This window comes from Anomalospiza imberbis, chromosome 8 (assembly GCF_031753505.1).
Source record: "Anomalospiza imberbis isolate Cuckoo-Finch-1a 21T00152 chromosome 8, ASM3175350v1, whole genome shotgun sequence".
NCBI classification, from domain to species: Eukaryota; Metazoa; Chordata; class Aves; order Passeriformes; family Viduidae; genus Anomalospiza; species Anomalospiza imberbis.
Window position 1 is genome coordinate 846,864 of NC_089688.1, and position 26,566 is coordinate 873,429.

Here is a 26,566-nt window from a genome sequence, read left to right on the forward strand (position 1 = left end):
TGTGCCAGCTGCAGCTGTGCATTTTGCAGCTTGCAAAGCTGGCAGACTGCTGGCAGACCCACAAGCACACAGCTGAGCATGTATATACATGCATATATAAGTATATAGAGAATTACCTAGCTATATGCAAATGGACATCATGAATATTTTTGTATGCATATGTTTACAGACATATTTATACATAAACTTCGCTGAACATGACAGCAGTTTTGTGGTACTAGATCTTCACAGCTAACAAGGGTAAGATTTTTACAAGTTAACTGTCCTGAATATGAGAAAATATTGATAGCCAGTGAGACCTAATTATTGGCAGCATGTGTAATTAACGAGTAACAATCCAGTAAATTGCTGCTTTTAATTTTGAAACAGCCCTAATTTATTCCTCCCCTAAACACACCCACGACAATGATTCAGCTTCCTACCTGAACACAGAGTTGTTTTGCTTTGCACCAGGACGGTTCAGATGCACACACCAGTCCCTGCTCTCTGTAATGCACAGGCACAGGGGAGTGCTTGGGACTTGGGAATCCCTGGAGCACAGCCTGCAAAGGCATGGAACACTGCACCTGGGAATTAAAGCAGTGCCCTGCATCTGAACATCACAGCTCAAGGCTTCAGTGGCATCCTTCTCTCAGCAATCTTCAGAGGGTTTCTTTGTGGGCATGCTTTGGAGGGAGTAGATGAATTTCCCTGTATAAGGAACTCATTACAGACAGGTCACAGCATCCAAAAAGAGCAGAAAGATAATTTTAATCATTTACATAATCCTCCCTTTTTTGAAGTCCTCTACCTAATGCATTTTGCTGCCATGCTCAAGGACAGACTGACCATGAGATCCCAGATGAGAATGACATTTCCCCCTAGGACAGATGAGAGGGATTTCAGAATTTATTTCTCATTCTCACAGCAGACAGTGTGGACCATGTGGGCCTGTCTTGTCTCATCAGCCCCCTACTACAGCATGGCATCCACAAGCTGTGGAAACAAGAACCACTCCTCAATGCAGTTCACAGCCCAGAACATGCCCTTCCTTCCTTCAAGTGCAGTCCCTGGGCTTCATTTAGAGGAATCTGCACTACATGGAAAGGCATATAGCTACTCAGAAGCTAAGACTAGTAAATACCCATAGTCTGTACCTAAAAAAAACCCCAAACACAGCCGAAGCTCAGCCAGCAAGAGCAAAGAGGCAATTAACACATCAGGCAATTTCTACAGGCTGCCAATACTCCCAAATTGGGATTTTCCAAATGGACTGAGCAGGACACAGAAAATGCCATAAAAAGGAAATTAAGAGGAAACTGAAGTCCTTGTGGGGAGCAAATGACTTCATTCTACATAAGAGAGACTATCTGAACAGAGAGCAGCTTTTTAGTAATTTAAGTGAGAAAGAAAAGTCCTGAGAGTTTAATAAAAAATAAAATTACAATCACCCCAAACCCCTCTCTGTGAACCTTGTTTGGGTTACATTGTAGATGCACTGTGCTCCAAACCAAAGCTAGAGAATGGGGCAATTCACAAAAAAACCTCACAGTCACCCTGTAAGGGAGGAAAGTGGGAAGAAACAACAGAGCACAGCAGTTCCCAACAGACAAAGGTGCCTGTGACCCCCAGCCAGTCCTTCTGGAGGGGGTGCAGCAGGGGTGCTGAACTCACTTCATGTGCTACAGGAACTTCAGGAGACACCAGTGCAGTTTCAGAAGCTCAGAGCATGTAACGGAGCCATATTTTCCTACATATAACTATGCTGACAATGAGTTGGTCTTCAAAACAGTAACAGCAGACGACAATTTAAACATTTAATTTGAAATGCAGCCAGCTATTTTGGTAGATTACTAGAAATATTGTCTTTTTAGAAATCTGGTTCCCAGTAAGTGTAGCATCAACCTAGAAAACCTGAAATTAATTGAATTAGCCATAAAGAAGAAAACTGCACAAGATTCCAAGCTTTTTTTGGCCCAAAAAAAAAAAAAAAAAAAAAAAAAAAAAAAAAAAAAAAAAAAAAAGCATATCCCACTCAGAAACATCAGAAAATCAATACAGCTTTTTAGGCAGAGTCAGATACCATGTGTTTTTGACATATGTTAGCAAACAACAAAAGCATACAAGACAAAATCTCCTTGGACAAAATGTATTGGGAAAAGGGTCACTACGTTTTAGTTCTATGTCTACTACAATAGTAACTTGGAATAACTGAAATCATTTCATCAAGAAGAATTATCTTTCATGGAAGACTGCTGACATTTAAAAAGTAAGCAGAAGAAAAATACATCTCGGTAGCCAAAATCCTGAAACACTTAATTACAGTGAAATACCAATAAATGCTGTCAACTGCAGAAAAGCTATTTTTCTGAATGGTGCCAGAAAAACACTGTCTCTAAATTTAATATTCAGAGCTAGCCTCAGAATGATTCAGAAAGCAGTGACTTGTGACAGACTAACTCTGTGTGTGCTTCCTGCCTTTGCTGCAGCCCCTCAGAGCAGTGGGACTCTGTGCAGTGGGATCACAAACACTGGCACCAGTCAGAAGGAACAGGAACCCCAGGGCTGCACGACAACCAGAGGAGTCAGTGGCAAGCACCACAGTGGATTTGGAATTAGGTTCTAACTGCTGAAGCCCACCATGTAAGCTTCATTATTAGAACACAGTATACTGAAATGGATTAAAATCAAGAATGCTAAAGGGACGCTGGTACATTTAATGAGCATGTTCAATTGTAGCATGTAACAGTTTGAGAGCAATAAACCTGCTAGTTGCAGCAGGTAAAATACCAGTGGGCAGCTTGTTTGTGGCCAAGGTGACACAGTCAAGTGGCTCTCTCTAAGGGCTCAAAGCAAGCCCCTGAAGGGGCTGCTGGCACTCAGTATGCTGACCATAACTGCATCCTGTATTGCACGTTCTGCCCTACAAAGAAATCTTGTCTTACCCAACTGCCTACCAATAATATTAAAAAGAACCTTCTTCCGTATTTACCTGAAATCTCTCCAGCAACTAGAGTTTAAATAAATTAGCAACATTTATGGCTCTTAGTGCTAACGCTACTGTCATCAGCAGGGGAAAGCTCTTCAGCTAAAGAAAGCTCTGTACAAGAAAGCAAAGGAACAGTTGGAGTATCATTGTAACAACAGGTACTGACTGTTCTGCACAGACACTGAGGGAGAACTCCAACTGCACTGGGCTGCTGACAGACAAGAGAGGGACTGCCAATTACATTTCCTGCTACATCCAGCTCTGTGGAGAGACTGAAAGGGTTCCCAAGGTGGTTTTGTTCTTTACTTGGGGTTTAGAGTTTAAAAAGATGGACTACAAGACAGCCTCCTCCCAACCTGCAATGCAGACATAATGATTTTCCCCCAAGATACAGAACAGCAGACTATTGAAGATTCAAGGAAGCCAGTTATCAGCTCACAAACAATGGTTAAAAGCTGAATAAAACTATACTGAATAAAACTAGCATTGCTTCTAATACTATTAAGATACAAACTCTAAATCTGTTTTTAGGTACAGGTTCTTACTTACCTGTCCCACAGAATAAAATATAAGCAAGACAAGTGGACAAATTAAATAAACACAAGAGGACTATGTTGTTACTGGAAAGAAATCTGGAGCACTGCTGAAAATTTTACTATTAGCTCAGGAAAAGAAAGTAATTACCATGGTTTGAAAAGAGCACACTGAAGAGTAAACAAACACTTTGAAAAACAGAGCACCTACCAGTTCTAAATGCTTCTTTGCCTGTTTGGAAACATATCAGACTAAACCACGCAGATGGACTGCATCCATTTGCAATGTTTCTATGCTTGACCACCATTTAATACACAACACTTCACATTAGAGGTCTGTATGAACATTCTGGAGAAATTTGCAGATTTTGAATAAACCATATGCAAGCATTTTTACACTCAAAGTCCTTCTTCATAGTACCAGTACGTATTTCTAATAACAAGCAAGTCACTAAGCAGAGAAAGAACTCTTGTCTAAGAATTTGAGATTACTACAGCAGGGTATGAATGCCCACATTAAAACATTGAATTACTCAGAAAAGATGGCTCTTAAGTGAATGCAGCTGATGTCTAACACAAGGAAAAAATCCTACATACATAATTTGAAAAGGATTCTGTGTTTCACCTCCTTAGACAGAAGACCAACACAACATCAGGTCAGTCACAGCTTTGTCTAGCTAAGTCATGAAAACCCTTAAAGACAGAAATGCCACTGCATCTCTGTTCTAGTGCTGTACTACAGTGAATAAATCCCTCACTCTGCCCACATTCTCCTGGATTTTCTCTGCTGCAGCTTGTGGCCACTGCCCTTAGCTGTGCCACCTGTCTCTACCAAGAGTGAGTGGCACCAGAGTCACTGCAACTCTCTGGGGAAGTTGCAGGTCTCTATCCGTTGTCCCTTGGCTGCCACCTCCCCACATTCAACTCTCAGTCTCTCCCCCTTCTCAGAAATCACCTGCACTAAGGACCAGCCTGTCCTCAGCACCCCCTGCTCTCCAGAAAGCTTTTCCCCAACAGTTTGAGTTTGACAAGGCCTACTTTGGAAAGTGTACAGTGAGTACCACCCTCTTTTCAAGGGTCACATTCTTAGATCTTTCCCATCTCATTTTGGCACTCCTGTTATAATCCATGTATTGACTTTGATGTTTGGCATACTATCATTAAATATTGTTTGTTTTACCATGAATGCTTCCTCAGAGATCTGCTTCACGGTATTTCCTGAAATCTAGCCTCCTCTTCCTAAAAAATAAGCATATCAAAACCAACAGCATGCTGGTATCATCCAGAATTGCTCACTAAACACTTCTGACTTCAGACCAAGGAATCAGTATCAGGCAATCATTTTAAGCCTCCCTCAACACCAAAAATAAGGTTCCTGGGAAAACACTAATGTTCTGGTACAGGGAATGCTACTTGAAGCTTCAGGAAAGGAAAGAAATTATAAAACTGAACCCAAAGGAAAAAAAACCCACAAACCCCTCAACTAAACAAGCTGTTGAAACATCTATGGGTTTTCCCTAAATGCTCCAGTTGATTAGGAGGGTCATCAACAGTTTACTGCCTCACGTGGCTGCTAAGGCCCAGAACTCCATGAGCAAAGCATGGCTGCTCATGCAGCCATGTAGTGCTTGGGAAGGGTGAGGAATTCTGCAACAACTTTTTGCACAACACCAAGTACAGACCTTCCCATCTGCTGACCGAAGCTGTCGACCCTTGAATTTTTAATGTCTGACAACAATCAAAAAGGCATGTGAGTGACAGTTGTACATTTCTGCATGAAACTCCATGACAAATGCCTCAATTCTGAAGGATGCAATCCTAACACTTTATCTGCTGCCTACTGAATCATTCCAAACAACTGCAGCTGGTTAATAGCACGGGGTAAACTGAGGAGGTGGTCTGGTGTTCTCATCCACTGTGACACAAAACAAAGCCTGCAGCAAACAAAACCAGCTTCAGAGATGACCTTGCCCAGCAGGGGGATTCTAGTAGAAAACAGAACACGGACCCCAGAAAGTGAGGAGAACCCCATGTTTACAGAACCTTATTTGGTATATAATGAATTCAGTGCCACTTCTCCAAATAGTGCAATGAATGGTGGTGGCAGACTTACTGAGACACAGTGAACAAAATGAAGACAAGCTTATCGTTTATGATTTCAGCAAGAATCAATTTTACTACGTTAACAGATTTATAATCCAAACACACATACACAGGCATATATAAATACTACTGAATAATGCATATGCTTCCCCCATCAAGAGCTACTGCATCATTTCCAGATCTAGAAGTTCATGGTTTCTAAGGAAGGAAGCACGAAGAGCTGAGGGCATGCTGCCAGAAAGGAATCACTAAAAATAACTTAAATAGAGCTAGATGTATGTAGTTGAAAGTATTACTGGAGGAAGGTGGGGCAATCATTTAATTTTGATTATAATAGAGCATGTCACAAAATTATGACTTTTACTATAAAACGTAATGTATTACATGCAAAACTGAAAACTGTGAAAGGTGCTTTTTGTAAATTAGGAAATTATCTCTATGAAGAACTTAAGAATGGGCTACAGTTGAAGAACAAAAAGATACTGCAGTTTTTCAGGTCTAAGGAATCCTTACTGAGACTGGATTCATTTTCACAATTTAAACCACAACAGACCTCATAGATACTATGAAACAGAAAATGAACTCTTAAGCACTGATGATCTATGAAATCAAGTTACTCAGTTCACAATCCTGCTTAGGAGGCAAATCATGCTCTGACACGTACATGTTAAAAAAGCAAATGGTCAGAAGAGTGTAAATTCCAAAGTATTCCAAAGACTCTAGTATGTACTGGGATAACCCAGCAGGTAGATCTGACCAGCTGGCTCCAGGATACATCAGATGAAGCCAAAGCTGTTCATTAAGAACTAAAATGTTCCTACTGCAAAAAACTTATAAAATAGACAAAAACTTCAGCTTCTGTAAGAGATGCCATCTCCAACATATTACACTGTTCTAAAAGACAACAGGATGAAAGGATTATTTGAATGTGGACTGGCAAAGGAAATAAATAATCAGTTGGTGCCTGGGACACAGCAAATTAACCACTAACAAGTGCAATAGACACATTAGCATGCTTGCAACTCCCCAAAAATGCAAAGTAACAATAGCATCAGGGTTTGTAGGTGCAAGACTGCAAGATAAACATTATGACAACAGTAATGAGATAAAACTGTGTCCCAGAGGCTCTGGAAAACACATTCCAAATAACTGGAAAGGTTACAGAGCTGCCAGTGAATGAAATGTCTGTAACATTACAGATGTCAAGGCACTTAAGAGCTTGTGCAAGAAAGTCACAGCTGAAATGAACGGAATGGTTTTGATATGGGCATAGAGATAACCTTGTGCAAGTTCGAGAGTTTGCTTCTGTTAAAAATCCACAGTAAAAGGAAGAGCAGAGTTCCCTGATCTTGTTATCAGCTTAGGGAAGGGCTGTCATTTATGAAGGGACTCTACTGAACCAGACCAGGCTAGTGGCCCTTAAGATCTAAAAGAGAGAGATATACTAAAAGGGATATATTAAAGTTACACAGACATTGAAAAGTCACAAGTCGCTTCCCAATGTAGCTCCAAGTGAGGGAAGATTTATCACAAAATGTTACACACAATGACTACAGAAGGGCAATTCTACTTGAAAAAACCCAACAAACATCCCAGCCCACAAAACACTAGAGAGAGGAAAAAAAAGTCTTTACTGCCCATTAGTACACAGCCATCCTCACTTTCCCTGTAGGGTCTGGGGAAATTGCAGAAGCAAAGACAGCACTGGTGTTCATTGGCATTCTGACTTTCAAGAAGGCTTCCCCAAGTGTCCTCTGCTCCAAAATCAGACTGCAGGTAAACCAGGCTTCATCAAAGTGGCAAATTCCTTACCATGGGAGCAAGATTTAGAACTCACACAACATCCTCACTTTCCAGTTCTTCCACCAATGCCACTCAAACCAAGAGACCCTTCCCCCACCTCCCTCCCACTCCCCATGGAACTTAGACGGGGCAAGACCACGTGTGCCAAATCCGCAGCCAGCTGCAGAAAGGTATTTACAATCCTAATCCAGGAAAATGACCTAACAACCAAAAAAGCATCAAAACTCAACTGAACACCGCAACAATAAAGTTATTACCTTCAGAAACACGTATTTATTTCAAAACAATGCTGCATTTTCAATGCTGCTCTTACCAAGTTTTCTCTTGAGAAGGAGGAAGGTTCTTGGAGACTGAGTGTGTTCAAGGACTGCCCTGAACAGTGTGTCTGTGCTGGGCACTCTGAAGCTGGCACTGAGCAAGGCCTGGGGGAGCAGTGCACTGGAGAGCAGTTTCTTCTCAGTGTTTTAAATGATCACTAAGTGCAACAGCATTTTAAAGAAGCAGATGTGCACTTAAAGGCACTTTAACACCCACACAGTGCCTATAATCAACATGGGCATTACACTGTTATTAACAGTAAAGCAAAGATATTTTTGAGCTACAGGAAAGGAAGAAAATATTGGCAAAAAGAAATTACAATGTTCAGGGTCATTTTTTGATTACCTGGAACCCAAAAAGTGTTGGTCTTTCCCCCTGTTTTTCAGAACATTCTTACATTGGAAGCAAAATCCAGTTTCTAAAGCCAGCATTTTTAACAGAATTTCACAGAAGGATCCAAACAGAGCCCTACAGACTCCACCAAATGGAGGTTGCTGACTGTAATAGAGTAACAACCACAAGAATCAGGGCCTATTTCTTAAGTTATTATCTTACAATCATCATGTAACTTATCAAAAAGCATATTTTAGGCTAAGTCATGCAAACACCCTCGGTGTTTTTCTTGGCCCATTTTTTTTTTCCTTTTAGTTCTTACAATAATTCTGCTGAGTAGCTGCTTATAAGCTGTTCCTTGTCTGAGTTGTGCACCAATTTCAAAAGTTCATCAATTCCATAAGCATGCATACTCAGGCCTCTCTCCTTCTTCAAACGTTTTGGGGATTTTCTTTTTTTATGCATTTTGCAGTGACAAGAGTCAATCCTCTTCTCTGAGTTTCATACGCAGGAGTAAAAATCACTGAATACTAAACAGACTTGAACAGCAAGTATTCTCTTTGGATCTTATTTTGACAGTGATGAACAACTACTTCATTAAAATACTTTTTCATAAAAAACTTTCTAAATTAATAAAATTCTAAATTAATCTTTCCAAATTAATAAAAACTTATGATTTTTGTGTGCCCCACAGAATGAGTAAGGTCCATTCGCCTCATGTTAGCCAACCCTTACATAATTTAGAATAAAATCGGTCATATTGGTATCCTTTGTTCTACAACAAGAGGTAAGGACCTTCAACTGCCCATTCAGCCCATCTGAGGATCCCATGTGAAGATACACCCTAGGAAAAGCCAGTGAAGTCTCTGAAGTGCTCCTCTCCCCCCACGCTGGCTCAGGTGGCTTTGCCAGAAGATGACAAGGTAAGTACAAATTGTCAGAGCAGGCAGGAGGAAATAGACAACCCCCTCTTGCATTTCCTCTCTGGAGGGTGTCTTTTGGGTAAGAGAGAGTCACATTTCCAAAGAAGAACAGACAATCCCTACTGCAGGAGACTCAGGGCAGGGGACAAAGGAAACTGCCAGTCATTTCCCATAAGCTGCTGTGACAAACCTGTAAACTGGAATTGAAAAAGGCAAGTGAAGCATCCAGGAAAATACAAGCCATTAGCTTGTGCATATAGGCTTGCAAGAAATGGAAAAGCTGAAGAAAAAGCCCAAGATGGAAGGAGGATTGTATCATGAAAACACCACTGACTTTTTATGGCTAAGGTAAATTACCTTTTCCCAGAGAAAAGCAATGCAGTAGATTTAATACACTCTGGAGAATCAATTAATAACTTACTGTACAAGAAAGCTCTGTTTCAGGTGCAGTAGATCAGTATTAATATAGGGCTGTAGAAGCGCTCACACTGAAAGGGCTATGAAGGGAAAGGGGAGCCTGGAAGGTGACCAAAATAGCAATCCTAGGACCAGGAAGTAAACAAATACACACATTAGTGTAGCTAAATAAATTCATTCACACTGGTACATAATATCATGTTAAAATATGCTGCCAAAATGTAATGGAAGGCTGTGAAGGTTTTAAAGAAAATCACTGAACACAAACCCAAGCACTCCAGAAAAAGTCTAACAGCTTAATGTCTTTGGCCCACTGCAGACTCGAGGCAGTCAAAATACTTCCCATCTTTGTCTCCACCCATTTCCTTGTTTTTTTTACAAGATCTGTAGACATCAAAGTAACTAAAGAATTTATATATGTATTTACCCATATATGTATATCATTATACTTTGGCATTAAAGCAGAACTGCAGACCAAATTTACAATTCACTTTTTACTCTACCAACAGATATATGCCATAATATAAATTGTTGACTTAAATTTAACTGCTGCAGACTCTGGCAGGCAATAAAACAACAGAGGAGACTGGTATTTAAAAGTACAGAACAAGATCGCCCTTCCAGTTCTTAAGACAAAATACCTTAGGATTTTACAAAAAAAGTTCCTAAAAGTTTCATTTTGCTTTGATACACCAGTATACAAACCCTACCAAAATGCAACAATCTAAGTATTTCAACCTAACAAACATTGCCAGACATTAGGAATGACAGAGGCACCAGTAGTAAAGTTTTCACAGCCTTAACTATACCAGAACACAGCCTCAAGCTCAACTATTTACTTTTGTACAGTCAAACAGGTGTGTCCATTTCTCTCAGGGTTCTGAGGGTCTGGGTGACCCCGAGATCATAAACAGTCTTTGCTTCCCTAGCCCCAAGCCAAAGAAGAAGTCTGAAATGCGTCCAGCTGCTTTTCCAAGGTTGTTTATGTCTTGTTATCTAACCATTCTTTCTCTGGCCTGCCGAGCTCTGCCTAGCAAGGAGGCCATGGCCATCTGCCCCGAGCCCTGGGCGGCTCCCACATTATAAACTCAAAGCTACGTGTGCCGTGTCTACAGCTCCCATACCAACACCTAAGATCTATGCTGGACAGTGTGTCTCTACCTTAAACCAACAGAAAAGTGTCACTGTCACAGCAAGACATGGAGGACAAGAAGAACAAGAAGAAGGTCAGGACACGCCCAAATCCCTCCATGTTGTCACCTGAACCCCTTATCTTAAAAATCCCAAAATTCTACTTTTCCACCCTGTGTCAATTCAAATATCACACTACTCAAACCCTTGTGGCTTTTAATTCCTCACACAGAATTGACAGCTTTTTCCACAGGTTAAAATGGAAGCCACAGGTGTTTTTGACTTCTTGCCAAGGTCCCCGAGGCCCCTGCCAGGGTCTCGAGACAGCCAGGGCAGCCAGAGGGACGTTCTGGACTCTGACACGGGTGCTGCTGGGTTAAACCTACTGCGTGCCCAGAACACACTCCCCCCATGGCTGAACATCTTCTCCAGGGTGCCCAAGGTTTCACACAGACTTGGGCCACGATGCTCAATGCTGATTTACAGCCACCTGCACTGGGGCCTTGGAGTGCTCTGCCGCTCTTCCCTACCCACACACCAGCATGCTATTCCCACAGAAACCCAAGAGCAGGGACAGAGAGGGCCCGGGGTCACAGCCCGCCGTCACTGCGGTGTGGAACAAGGGCACAGCCAGCACAGCGCTCCCCCCTCACAGAAGGAGCTGGGGAGCATTCCTGCAACTCCATCACCACAGCCCCAAGGACTGGCTATCAGCAGGAACTCTGCACAGCTCCTGGCAGTGCAGCTACAGGGTCACAGAACCATTCCCGTCCACAAAGACCAAGATCATCAAGTCTCCCTATAGCTATGTCCAACATGAGATCATACATTCTCTTCCCACAGTCTTGTGCTTCATTACATTCTAACTGAGCCTGTGGACAGCACCTTCTCTGCCCTAATCCGTGCCCCTGGCACATGGCCATGCAGTGACCTGCCCCAAAGAGCCGTTTGGTAACAACTGCCTGTGATCACATAACCACAGTGTCCTAAGGCATGTCACACGCACACAGAGGGCAAACCAAGGGTATCGAGGCTGCAAAGACAACTTCAGCTCTGGTATTATTTAACTTGTAAAAGCTCAGCTCTACACCATTGAGATGGGGCTTTTCCAGAGCCTTGTTGTTAGTCTCCTCAGGGTTTTCCTTCTTGTTCAGGGAAAGGGAAGGGATAAACAGAGGAACAGGATAAATATGCCTGAGAAAGCAGACACTCCATTCCAGGGTGCTGTAGAGATGCACTTGACTGCCCACAGCTTGTATGTACATGAGACTCCACCTGAGCTAAGAAATTAATCTCCATTTTTTGATACTCATTTTGTGGCAGTATTAAGACACTACAGTTGAATAGCTATACTTTATCTTAAATTCATCTGATGTCTTCCAGCTAAAGAGACAGATACAATGATCTTTTGCTCTTTCCTTGCATACTGCAATGCAGGGAATTGAACATCTTTCTTTTAATATAGATTACATCATCATATATTCTACAATTTAACCTTGATCTTTGTTTTAACAAACAGTAAATAAATCTGCTCCTCTATGCACATTTTCTCCCTTCTGTTACCTCCAATTTGCATCCTTCCTATTTCCTCTCCCATTCACTCTTCCATTTTTCAGTTCTCTGCTATTTCCATGTATGCTCCTTGTCTTTAATTTTGTTTTCACTAATTCTATACTCTGCCTACAGTAATTTCTCATGGGTAACACTTTTCCTTAGGCATAAAGGATGCCCTTCACTGCCCGAGGTTATTGTGAAAGTTAACTGAGGAGTTTATGGCAGCATAAATACAGAGTTCTCTCCTGGTGAACTTCCCTCTTGCAATCAGCTGGGCCTGAAAGACCCAGCTGGGATAGAATGGTTTAGGTTACACCCGTGGGCTGCAACCTACCTGCATTTTACCTGTAAGCTGAAAAAGTTAAATAAAACAAAACCAAGCAGCCCTCTCACAGTTCAATATCTGTTCATTGCAGATCACAGAAATACAGGCTAAAATGAGAAGTACATGTATCTTTTTTGCACTCCTATTGAACAACATAAAGACAACAAATTCTTTGAAGTACTGCAAAGTCATTTGAGATGTGACCATGCTTGATGTCCCTTGAAACAAGCTAACATTCCAACCACAACCAGTTTTATGCCTCTCTGTCTTCTACAGACCGACAGGTTTAGGTATATTATATTACTGTCAAAGCAAGGCAACAGAACAGAAATCAGTGTCAACTCCCAATGTCTTTAAACATTATCAGTTTCAAGAAAAACAGGCTCAGCTTTTACATGAGAATCTAAACTATGCTTTTCTGTGCTGCTTCCCTCTCAGTATTCGTCACGGTACTGCCAGAAATCATGAAGAAAGGAGTGAAATGGTGAAAACTTTTCCATTTTCCTATCAAAATATCAGAAAATAAGATAAAAAAAGGCAGGCCTATTTCAAACTATTCCCATTGTTCTCTTTTGCCACTTCACTGCAATGTCAGTTTACTCCTGTTCACATGAAGACCGTTCTGCCCTGGACATATTTGAACTTACTAAGAAAGAGCTCAAACAAAATTCCTATTTTTTCTTGTGGTAAAATGTCAGTTAAATGTAAGGTACTAGACTTTTGTTTAGACTGACAGAGCGAGGAATTAGAACTCTGAATTCAGGAAGCCAAATCCTATTTTCCAGGGATGTACAGACTTGCCAGAAAATCTCTTAGGAGCAGTTTAACTGCCCAACTATGATTAAGTACACATTATGAAAAGCCAGAGATTCATTTATGGAAAACACAGGAGCCATTTATAGAATAGTGCAGTTACACCCCCTGTGGCCAGTACAGGCATTTTCCAATATAAGACGCCCTCTTTTTTAATATTATGGAAATGTAAAGGAGACAGTTAAACATTTTAGAAAGTTTCAAATTTGTTTTGCAAAACTGAAGACGTTTTGGGACATCTGATTACTGCTTAACAGTCTTTAAAGTGGAAGTACACACAAATAATGCACCTGCTTCTCCGAGTTCGCCTTTCATCTGCTTAGAGCAGGCATGGTGAGGCCAGTGCAATAAAGTGGGAAGCTGCTACCTCATTAGTTACAAGTCTCCAAACAATCCTATGTGCATTAAGGACCCCAGTCACAGTCTTCCATAACTCAAGAAACCTCACATAGATCACATAACTCAAATAAAATGTTAAAAATTAGTTTTGAACCGCTTGGTCTCGCCCTAACTCAACAGCTTGCTAAAGGGAGAGCGGAGACCTCGCAGGGAACCATCGGTGCACCCCCGTGCACGACAGCAGCGACCCACAGGATTGACGTTAAACGCCGCGTACCCAGGCAAGGCGACCCGCGACACAAGCTCCACGCTCGGCCTTACCAGCCCCGGAGAGATGCTGCACGTGCCCCATGACTCCCTGGGTGTACGGCCCTGGCTCGTAGCTGTCCATCTCCCCCGCCACCACGTGCGCCACCCTGGCGGCGCGGCCGCGAATGGCGCCCGCGGCGCGGTCCAGGCCCTCGGCGTCGTGCTCCCGCAGCGCCACGATGCAGCGGTTCACGTCCTCCAGGATGTGGCTCTCTGCAAGAACAAGGGCACCGCTTTAGCACCCACACACCACTCACACAGCTCAGCAGGCTGCCAAGCTTACAGTGGCAAACCTACACTGAGCTGCCTGAAAGTTCTCTAACCACTTACTGATTCCTAGAATTCAAAGGCACTGTAATACTCTCCTGTAAGCAAGAGCAACAATAAAACACTGAGTCAGAAAGTGCTATAAAAATATGAAAACCAGAAAACCTTACATAAAAAGTAAATATTTTCAAAATAAAGAAAAAAATTATTAAAGTTGCTACTTTATTGTTGAAACCTTCTTAAGCCACTGTGACATCTTCCATAATGAGATGAGTCTACAATGACAATTGCCCAACAACTAAACTAACTCCTTTTACATTGATGCCTTAGGATGCTCATGCTAAATCAAACTCTGAAGTAAATTACCACCCTTCTATCTTTCTAGATATAAATTTTTCAACTGGCAATTTGTACTTACCACACCATTCTTTGATACTCAAATATGTAGAAATGGGAAAAAAAACATCAGCAGGAAGGACAAAGGAAAAAATACCGGTACTAAACACTGGTCCTAAACCAAAGTGTAACAAACATGAGTAAGGATTCAAATCAAGCTAGAAGACAATAATGTCAAGAAGTACAGAGAGAACAGTTATGTGGTACATTTAATATTTCCATCTATACAACCAATATTGAAGGACATACTCCTTTTTTTTCAGGTAAAATAGCGCAAATATGAAATTAAACTTATGGTACAAAGGTAGTATCATAAAATATATCTTTAAATGATAATATGTTTACTGCTCTAAAGCTTAAATACCTCCTAAAGACTTCCCCATTAGTGCTGGTATTGAATTTCCTTTCCTACACAGATCTGCAATCTGTTTTGCCTCACAATAGAGTGTACGACAACATTAGAAGCACATTTTGTGAAGGTAATAGATCTGATCCATCTTCAGAAGTATCAGTGAAACTTCCCTTGCACTAAGCCATGAATTAATTCAGAGCTTACAGGTTTCTTGTTAATTCACATGACTGCCATTCTGTACATGAGTATTAAATTATGTTTTATGTTATCCAACAAATTAGACAATCACAGTAACTTGGACAGATAAAACACACCATTAGGTAATCCTAAATTACTAACTGGCATGACTACCTTGGGATTCTGACTATGCAAAAACCTATGAATTCTGGTTCAGCTTATGAAATGGCTGCATCACAGAATGTCTCTGTAAACATAAAATGTCCTTATCCTTTGCAGATCCATGTCACCACCTCCACAGAGCGCAGAAAAAGAAGAGTTTAGCAATGCTGACTTTGTCAGCACTGTGTGTTCAGCGTGTGCAAATTTGGTAGCTGCACCCACGGACTGACAGCTCCATGCAAAGAGGGCATTCAGAGCACTGGCAGCTACCTCAGCTCCTCCAGTGTCCAACACAACACGTCCAGCTGGAAAGAAGGGGCCAAATGAACAGGTGCACAAAGACGTTCCAGGCTCCAACCTGTGCTGTACAAGTCCTGTCACACCTTTCCTTTTCCAGGCATCTCTTCCTGTGTACAGACTTGCCAGAGGAGGGGGAGGCTTCCAAACAAACCAGTCTGTCTATGTGCACAACAACAGAGAGAGAGGTCTGACATGCACAGAACGCAGGAGAAATGACTAAAAAAGCCATAGTTACGTCCAAAAATGAAGCAGTACAGGCCACCATTGTATTTGTTTTAATACTGTCCATGTGTTAGCAGAGACAATGACAGAATGGATAGTACAACCACCACTTTAAGGGCCTTGCTGTGAAGAATACACTGCTTTTTAATGTCCAGCAAAGACAGCAATTAAAGGGCTTAATCCTGTGTAAACAGAAAGTCAGGGCTCTTCCAGGACCTACCAAGCAAAACCTCCATAATGGAAGATCACAGTTACCTGGTTATTTCATACAATATGAATCTCAGGGGTATGAAAAAAATAAAACTGCCCACGGTGTCATGGACATACTGTATGAGTGGAACACACAGTGGAAAGCTCCCACTCTCCCAACCTTTCTAAGGGATGTCACAAACACCACTTTTATGGAACAGCAAACTTGAGAGCGGATGCTCAACAGAAATGGAATTAGACCTGTATGTATGACAAGACTACTTTTAAGCCATTTTAGAATTGGATATAAATTACACTGTGATGTATGCTCTCAGATACTGTGTTTAAAGACAACAAGGATTTTATTAATTTTGCACTGTCCATCCACGTCGTAGAGAAAAGCAATGCAAGGTTTTCTTGCTCCATGCGTCCGTGGCCACCCATCAGGGGTCTCAGGGAACCTGCCTGATGCCATCCATGTGCGTATCACACACTCCCAAGCCCTTGGCAGCACGGCACCGTGCGCAATCTGCACACACAGAAACCACAGATGAGCTTGTCCCCAGCACGGGCACTGCCCAGCTGCACTTGCTGAATAACCACAGCCTCTCACCATGTACTGAAGCTCTTCCCAAATGAGCTACTTCACAATCAATAAAACTTTGCTTAACTTCATTTTCCCAAGGCACAAGTAAGATTATACATTTGCCTAATAGATCGAATAGAAAAGGAACACCACTGATCACAGTCCAGCTAAGATTGTTTCAGCCTCTATCTTACAGATACTTCTTCCTCCTATAACAAATGCATTAGGTCAACTTTGATTTTCAGCCAAGTATCTTGCTCTCTCCAAAGCAGAAAAGGAAGATTAGGATGATGGACCATCTCTTTGTCATGAGTCAATGTCTAACAGAAGAGTTAATTGTAACAGTGGATTGATAGATGTTTAAGGAAATTGTCAGATTGCCACGGTTGCCACAGCAATTATCACGGGCAGTGCACTGCACCTTCTGATTTCCCTCTGGGATTTTGGTGTTAGTCAAAAATGGCCAAAAATCATATCTCAGCTGAGCTAACCAATGGCTAAGAAAGCTGTCTGACAAAGCCATGACTCAGACTGTCTCTGGGACAAAATCAATAGCTCTTCCTCTGCATGTCATCCAAGAAAATGACAGGTGATGCCCTTCCATTCTACTTGGCACTGATAAGGCCTCAGTTGAAGCACTTTAATTCAAGTTTCTCTGCTCAGCTAAAAAAGATTAAATTGTGAGCTAAATGGAGACATTATGAAAAAAGAAAAGAAAGATAATTACTAGAAATTTTAAAAATTTAGTACATGAAGAAGCATTATAAAACTCAGTTTGGTCTCCTGAACACCAAAAATACAACATTCCTTTTCTGCAAGAACTAAACCATAAAATTAGGAATCTATGCAGTGATAGTGTAGCTAAAAAATGTTTTCTGTCTTTTCCCATCTGTTGACATGATAAAATGGGAAGCACAGAAACTTTGTACACAAAGTCAGCTTCCTTTCAGATAACTCCTATTCCCCGGGCATGGTACCTTAGAGTGCTCATCAGAAAAGGATTCCAAGTTTTCCAATAAAGGCACTACCTAGTATGGCAAAAGACACACTCACAGAGATTCAAAATGATTTGATGAACTCCAGAAAGATATCGGACATCAAATAAATGGTAAGAACATCCATACTTAGATTTAGCAAGTTTTAGTGCCAAAGTTAAGAGAACTTAAAGCAATTAAGTGGAAAGTGCAAGTCCCAGTATACAACTCCCTGTTACCACCTTTCTTGTATTCAGACAGAATAAAAACCACAAGTTAATCTAATTCCCACCTTTTTGCTACATACTGAAGTTCAGACAATGCTCAAGGCTAAATTTCCATCAGCAATCTTATGAAATAGATTTTCTTGGCACTTGCAGCTCTTTTAATAAAATACCTATATTCTACAAGCAAGACACTGTCTTAGTCACTATTCAGAAATAAAATCACTGGTAATCACCTAATGTCCAAAGTTCCTGGCAATTTCAAGAGAAGAATTTTTAAATGAATAGAAAAGTACAGAAAAATAATTACTTAGAACAAGGAAAACACGTATCCTTTCTTCCCTGATTGTATTAGCTAAACATTCTTCATCTGCCAAATCTAAGAAACTAGATGATAATTTCTAATATTGTTTGTTGATAATCCATCTGACAACTCTGTCATTCTGTCTCAGACCAAGGGTGGTACTGACAGACAGGTTCCCAATTATCTGGGATTTAGCCAAATGCATTCATGCTTCCAAAATGTTCCTGTTTTAGACACACAGAGCCGTAACGTAAGTGTGAAGTGTCTATTCTCTGGCTTAAAAAGCAAGGAGCATCCAGAAAGCTATGGGCTAAAGCTTCACCTCAGTGCCTGTAAAAAATATGGTCCAAGACCTCAAGGAAAACACTTCCAGGCACCAGAAGGACAAGAAGATTATTAGTGACAAACAGTACTGATGTACCACTGGGGCCAATCAAGCATGGACAAACTCACTGCTTTCAGTGATGAAGGACTGGCTCTGTGGATGGGGGCAGTGCTCTGGTTACCCCTGACTTGAAGGACACTTGTGCCAGTGTCCCCAGCCTCCCCACAGGGAACTGAGGGTGGCAGTACCTGGGCAGGTGACCAGCCCTGCAGGCTCACTGAGGAGCAGGCAGTAGGACAGAGCTGGACAGCTGCTCCTCAGGAAGGGGCACGAGGAGCCTGGGACCGTTTCAGGCCAGACACAGAGCGCATCCTGAGTGGATCTGGAGGTGACATGGACCAGACAGCCCAGCTGGCTCATACTCCAGAGGACAGGGCTGACACCCAGACCAACCCTGACAAGCTGGACAAATGCACCAACAGGCAATTGCTCAGCAGGAAAGAAAAGGAAACTTGGGACTTGATATAAGGGGGGAAAATCCTTTCTCCATTATGAGCATAGGGAAACATTTGAACAAATCACCTGTGAAGACCAGAAATCAACTGATGCAGACAAGTGGGTGCAAATGCTGTCGTTTCTAGGTGCTAGAGGAAATGAATTTATTATTCCCTTTGTGCAGACTTTTTCAGCACTATTTAACTATAGCCTCCCTCTGAAAGGGGACTGTGATGCCAAGAAAGACCAAGCACCTACATGAGAAGGCTCCCGAGTTAACAGGCATGCCTCATGTTAATGGGACAGATTTTCCTGAAGGACCATGTCTACAAAATTTTGCCAGAGTGGTCCAGGAAACAGTGGGCTAACTTGGAAAAAAGGTAAAATCTAAGAGTATCCAGTATACCACAGGACATAAGACAGAAATATGGTGTCTGTCTCTAACAGTGAGCTGGAGGCTGCAAGCCAAAAGCCAGAAGACAACAGAAGAAAAAGGATGGAAGATGACTGAGGAGAGAAAAGAGGGAATAGCATAAAGGTACCCCTGTAGGCAATGTTCTTCAGGATCTATCATTATTTGTGCAAGTCCCCCCAGATTATTTTTCAGGGAAAAGAGCCAAAAAACTTCATGTTTTTAGAAATGTCAACCTGCAGTCTGAAACACTGGCTTCATTTCTGTTTCCAGAAAATAGTAACTAAAGTGTGTATTTCCTCCAAATTTTACCTTAGGGTGAACATAGCATTGATTGAATTGGCAGCTTCTACTTAAGGCTCATTTTCATTCACATATGCCTGAATGAATTTAAAATGTCAATATCTAAACTCATGAAAGCTAAAAAAAAAAAAAAATAAAGCACAAAAAACCCACCAAAAAAACCCATAAATAAAAACAACCCAACCCACACCAAAATTCTCTGCCATATCACCACCAAAACAGAAATAAAGTATAAAAATATGTCTTAAATAAGTACCTACTAATTACAGAGTTGGCAGCTCAAAATTATCAGTTTAACTAGCTGATAAAGGTTTCAGATTACAGAAAATTTCTCTCATTGCATGAGTGAGAACCTTACAGTAATATTAATCCTTTCCAGAGTTTGATTTCTTTCCCTCATTTCTTTTAACACAACTACATAAGATTTTATTTGAGATGCTAACTGCTTCTGCTTCAATCCTTGCCCTCCATTTCATGGGCACAAAATTCAGCCTCCAGACAGGTTTCTGGATTGTCAGCTCGCCCATTCAGCATCCAGATGTATTCCAGGGCCTTGGGGAAATGAAGGGAGCACCAGCTTAGACTCAGCACGTTTCAGTGTCTCTCCTCTCCTAAAGCTTTACACAAGGCAAGCTCAGAGAGCTCTGCAAACAGGGAGGTTCCCTGTAGAAGCACACAGGCCAGCCTGGATCTAGGGAAGGATCTGGAGAGAGCACAGGCAGACAAGAAGCAGACCAGAAGCATGAACACTGGGCTAGGACAGAGATAAAGGGAAGCCAGAAAAAGCAAAAATGTCAACGTATCCAGCTGGGCAGGGGGCACTTGTCCATGTCCAGACTTCAGCTGTCCCCTGGGCTGCAAGCCCAAGGAAACAGTTCCCCAGAAACATGCAGGGGTGACACACACTCCCAGAGCTTGGCCCCAGCCCCTTCATCTGGCCCAGTCCTCCTAAACACACCCTCCTTGTGTCAGCTGAAGAAATTACTGATTTTAGGACAATCCACCTCATCCTCCACAAACACATGTAAAGGTCTGCAAGGACCCGGGCCTCAGAGGTGCCCATTTCTCTTCTCTGACTACAATTACCTAAGAATCCTAGCTCCGTTTTTATTCTAAACTTACAAGAGATGGTCCATGCTTCCCCTCCACAATGTACAGAGTCAACATAGAATTTTTTATGTATTAATACTCTGAAATATGCTGCTGGCTCTGTAGGACCAGAAGGGAAAAACAAGGAATTGGAAATGGACAGGAAAAGAGGAGACAATAGAAAGTAATAAAATAATAAAAATAAAACAGAGCATACTTGTTTAATCCTTAGAAATCACTCTAACCACAAACTGTGTTTGCAATATGCCCTCCTGCTCCTTTTCAACTGCTACTAAATTCCAGAATAAACACAGCAAATTTTGCTCAGACTAGCCATGTCTCAGCTATGAATCTATGTAATAGTAATGTTGATAACCCAGGTAATCATGATCTTAATAACAACTCTCTCCTAGAAGAGCATTCTCTTCACCAAAGTAGCTATAACCAAAACCAGTGAATTGCTTCCAAGAGAGTAATTTACCTTCTTAAAAACTCATCAACGTCAGCTTCTTGAAGTACAATGGAATAAACCCCTTCAACCTTAATTTGACCATATTAATCCCTGATAACAATGACCAGTACACCACTGGGCCAACATGAGGCAGCAAACCTTTTTCTAGGAAAATTAGACTAGGAAACCTTTTTCTGTCTCAACTGATAGACTGATACTTCAATGTGCAGTTATTTACATTAGAATTCTCCTGCTACATGTGCAACCAGGTCTAGCTGATGCTTTCCCTGCCCAGGGCAGGAGTCTGGAACTAGATGGTCCCTTCCAGCCCAGACCACTCAGTGATTCTACAATCTCCTAAATCTGCTCAAAACCTGACAAATATCCCCATTTCCTCTTCTATAGCAAGTCCTACTTCAACTAACCTGCTTTATAGATGCAGCTTTACTAAATTGCTCCAATAAGTAGCTAGTACTGTATTAGGTGTAAATATTTTATTTAAAGTGCTTCCAGACAGATCCAAGAAGCTATGAGGCAATCAGCATACATCCTTCTCCTCTGACACTGCTTTTTAGGTATTTAAATTTTAGTGAATGCAGAATACTAGAAAAACATTGCCATGTAACCTTGATTCTGCATTAACAGGTTAATTGTCTCTGGTTTTTCACTTCTTCAGTGGGAGGCTGGCAAATGAGCAGTAACAGTCAAAATGAAGCTGCTGAGGACTGGGGTGGGAGACATGGGGAATCACTGCAAGGATAATGGGACTCACCAGAATAAAGAATTCTGAGAGGTTGCTCTTGGTCTGAATACAATACAGACCCAGCTGTGAGCAGCATGAGGACTAGACCTGCATGTCCCTTCCAACCACAATGGCTTTAGGATTCTGTGATAGACAGGGAAGAACAGTAAGAACTGTCCCTTCCAACCACAATGGCTTTAGGATTCTGTGATAGACAGGGAAGAACAGTAAGAACTGTCCCTTCCAACCACAATGGCTTTAGGATTCTGTGATAGACAGGGAAGAACAGTAAGAACTGCCAGCCAAAGAGAGCAGGGGCACACCAGACTCCAGCTGACTGGAACACGCCTCTTCCACATCAGCAAGGTCTTTTACAGACTCTGACATAGCATTGTTCAGAACATTTGCCGCTGACTGGCAGCCTTAACTTAGACTTTTCTTTTGAGCTTGTTATCTTAGACAAAATAATTACTTTTCACTCTTCATTTTAGCTACTGGATAATGGAGAATTATTTGCCTTACAAAATTCTGTCACATTTTCCCTTAGTATGTGCCACTCAGCTCAAAAAATACACAGGATAACATTTTCTTTATACTCAGTCTGGGCCTGTTCCCTTCATTTCCACCACACTGCACAGCCAGAGCATTCATTATCCTCCTCAGAACATTCCCTCTCAAAAAATACAGGAGGCAGTTTCCCTTTCAGTCACTTCTATAAACCTCAGGTAAAAATTCTGGGAGGCTTCTTTTTCCTGGAGATGAGATACAGAACAGGAGAGACTTTTCCTGGCAATTTGCTCCTTTGTTTCTTCATTGCCATTAGTTTTGCAGCAGCCTGCTGGAACTGTCTGCAGGAGAATTCTGAGCTACAGGAGAGCATTCTCCTTCAGCATGTAAGCAGACAACTGTGTCCCACAAAAAATGCTCCGCAAGCCCTGGCTTGGTCTTTTGTGCCTCACCTGCCTGCCCGGTTTCAATGCAGAGTTACTTAAACACCCAATTAATTAAAGCAGACAGAAGCTACCAAAAAAAAAAAAAACCCAAAAAAAAAAACAAAAAAAAAAAAAAAAAAAAAAAAAAAAACAAAAAAAAAAACAACCACCCACACAAACAAAAGGTTGTATAAAAGGTTGTATTCTCAGTGCTATGAAAGTATGAAAGTTGAGATTCAATTTTCCATACCATTTGCTCTGCCAAAAGAGAAAGAAATATGAGCTGGCCCTAAACAGGGCATAAATAAATTTGGTTTCTGCCCTTCTGTGGCTGGGAAATGGAAAATTTATTTTGCTTTTTAAATTCTGCATTCAGAATCCAAATCTAGCTAAAATATTGCCTAACTTCATGAAAATATCTCTTAAAAACTCAGAAAGGCGTTGATAAATCATAAATCTTTAAGTCTAAAATGGCAAAAGCAATGATCTCCGAGTAAAGGATTATCTGAAAGAATTAGTTTATGCCAGGAATTACACTGAGACATACCTCATTGGAAAGGAAAAGTCTTTGGAGCAGGGAAATAACTAGCCAGATTACAGGGAAATAGTTCATAGCACCTATCTTACAAGTCAATGCATAGCTGATAACTCAGTTCATCATTTCAGAGCACATGCTACAGAATGAAGAGCTGGCAATCTTCCCAGCTGGGACCAAACAGCGTAAGAAGAAATTTGCAATTACTAGAGAATGTCTGTCTTTGCATCAGCTGGAAGGTTTGGACAATCTGTTACCTTCAAGAGATTTCATTTCCTTGGGTGGGGAGAGGGGAGAATTAAGAAGTGTGATAATATATCATCTATTTCCTCCTGCAAGATCAGGGGTGTAAAACTGGAGAGCTCTGCATTACCTGTTTCACAGTGTGTGCAACAAAGCAGGCTATTATGTTAAATGGTGGCTATTTCATTGGGCTATAAAACACTGTTTAAAGGTAACAGCCATCTGCCACTCTTAGATAATAGCTCAGGTGAAAATTCTGACTTTATGATAATATTCTCTTGCTACAGCTTCATACTTGCTGTACTAAGCAGGTGATCAACACCTATAAATACTTTTTGATACAACAACCAGTGCACAGAGGGACAAGAGTTAACAGAAAACATTTCATTGGCAAGAGACAATTGGGGTAGGAAACCCCAAGTCTCCCTTACAAAAATGGTAGCAAAGCTGTGACAAACTTGTCAGTTTTCGTGGCAGATACTCCTCTGCAAACTGTGTTGTTTGCTGTTGAAAAGTCACCTCACTTGCAGAGAAAAGCTGCCTCTTCATTAGATCAGTTTTCCCACTGAAGTCTAAGCTGGTACCATTTTTGCTCTTGGTGGAGGACAGGTGCTGCTGGTTTGTTTTCAGCTTGTTTGGGTTTTGGAGGACGTAAGTCTGGGAGGTGTGTTTTAAGTTTCATTACACTGCCATCCACCAAATTTCTGGGACCAAATCTGAGCTATCTGCTAAACTTATGGGCAACAGAAGCCAGGACATAAGTCAGATTTGGTGCTCCTCACATACTCAATTAGCTCTCTCTTTGATTTCACACTTGTTTTTTCTCCCCCAGGTGCTAAGGGTTCCCAGCTTTGCAGCAAACAAGCACATGTCCTATCCAGCTGCTGGAGATTTCAAAGGTAGGCTGCCTTTGCATTATCAAGAAAACCTCATTTGTATACTACTGCTTGATAACAGGTTCACAAGAGGGGACTTAGCTTTGCTCATCTTGTGCACATATGCAAGTCTGTTTTCTCATGTTTCATTCTGAAAGAACAGACAGATTTGACATGCTGCTTCCAGTAATAAAAGCACACTCCAGTTTCAGAACTACAACACAACTGGATCCTGCTCTCCCAGATAAAGATTTTGTATCTTATCCTTGAAACAGAGTCCCACATTCTGCACTACAGTAGCACTGTCACCTTAAACTCTTAACACCATTGACCAAAATCTTCCCTTACCATTTGGTTGTGCTTATTTTCATACCAGTTCTTGGGAACACTTGTGTATATTTCCAGTAGGCCTCATTACAAAAAGCAAGTAAATCAATTCCTGCAAAGCTGCACAAAACCATTATAAGCTACTGCCACAGCTGCAGCTGGAAAGCCATTAGCAAGCAGCCTGCTGGGAAATAAACACGCGAAAAATTAATCCAAATCCGCATCAAACCCATGCATCTTAGACCATGCTTCAAAGGCTGCCAAATCTCAGCTCATCCAAATCCCATACAAAGCGAATTCCAAATGCATCAGCCTTCAAAACTTTTGAGGAAGATACCAGTAGTTGCAAAGCTTGTGATGAGAAATGAATCTCACAGCTAACCAAGTCTCAGCAACAACTTACTGGAATTCGGTAAGAACAGAGCAGGAATTCAATATGAAATTTCAGCTTCTGAATGAAAACCTCAAGTCATCAAAACTCCAAGCCCACTGTTGAACTGCAGCTCCTTAGTCCTGCCTACTTGCTCAGCGACTTCGTGCATCCCATTCACTCTTACCCCTCTACAGCTCTCCAGAAGTTCACCACTAAAATGTTCCCATACCCTCACTAACAAGTGCAGAAAACCCTGATTTAGAAAATACTAATTTTGAATAGCAGGTTTTCATGGGACAAGGCTTGTCAGAATGGTTCTCAAAATCAGCCTGTGACGCAGGGTCAGATCTGGTGGCAGGACATGACACACCTAACCAAGCAGTCCCTAAGAACACACCCACGGCCAAACAAGTGTAACACACTCTAATGTTTGCTCTTGGGTCTAGGCCTGGAGTGTTGCAAGAGCAATCTGCATTTAAATCAGTGTATCAGGACTGTAAGCTACTTCTGAGGCAAGGATATGGAATATGGATATTGAAGGGAGGCAGGAGACAATGCAAGATTTTCAATTAAAACTAAACGGATACCATGACATCAACAAATCTCCAGGAAGATATTCCTCTGAAGAAAACAAAAATACTCCAACTATCCGTTGTGACATGCAGCATTTCAAGTTCTATTTATCTTAATAACAGCAAAAGAAAAATGGATGACTGTGGTGGTAACTTGTGAGGCAGCTGGGAGGAATCAGGGCAATCAGAAAGCTGTACGTAGTATTTCTGCTGGCAAACTGGTACTAACTACTGTATAAAAGAGCACAGAGACAGGAATATTGCATAATTAAGAGTACAAGTAGCCCCATAGAGTAGGAAGCTGTGTATCACAAACTGGAGGCACCAGCAAAAAGTGAGGTAAGTACTGCAGCTGGTAACTGTACACTGGATTTCTAAAAGGCTTTCAACTGCTATTCCCAGAGTGCTCTGAGATGGCACAGGATAAATGACAGATTTACTGGTGTTACTTCTTACACAAGACAAAAGAAGGGGCAGAAACAAGCAGACAGTCTTCCCAACTCTGTAAGCCAGCATTTCCACAGGGATTGGCTCTGAAATAGTGTAATTCAGTGCTTTCAAAAGCAATATAAAAGGAGAGTACCAAAGTAATGAAGGAGGGAATTTTTCTTGTCTTTTCTCATTCCAGGCAGTCAAAGCTGACAACAAAGAACTGAAGATGGTATCACAGCACCAAGTGATCAGTGAATTAAGCAAACCAGTTCAATGTCAATGAACTTAAATGTGTAGTGAAAAAAAAACTCTAAGCCTATACAAAGTACTGACTTATAAATTAGTTACTACAGTTGAGCCCAGAAATTTCTGAAGTCAATTAAGAAAACACTAGAAGCATGCTACCTCAACAGTAATTAAAGGCAAATGATGCTGTGA

The 26,566-nt window shown here is 41.4% G+C and overlaps 1 protein-coding gene and 1 long non-coding RNA gene across 2 annotated transcripts in view; one reads left to right on the forward strand and one right to left on the reverse strand.

The window, feature by feature from the left end:
• The window catches only part of LOC137477705 (uncharacterized), a 499,166-nt gene that overhangs the window by 458,264 nt on the left and 14,336 nt on the right, over positions 1-26,566 (forward strand). The gene's annotated exons all lie outside the window — the stretch shown is intronic.
• Positions 1-26,566, reverse strand: part of CTNNA3 (catenin alpha 3) — a 427,360-nt gene that overhangs the window by 85,701 nt on the left and 315,093 nt on the right. The window contains exon 12 of the mRNA XM_068196847.1: positions 13,882-14,082. Coding sequence (XP_068052948.1) covers positions 13,882-14,082 — 201 coding nt within the window. The remainder of the gene's footprint in view (positions 1-13,881; positions 14,083-26,566) is intronic.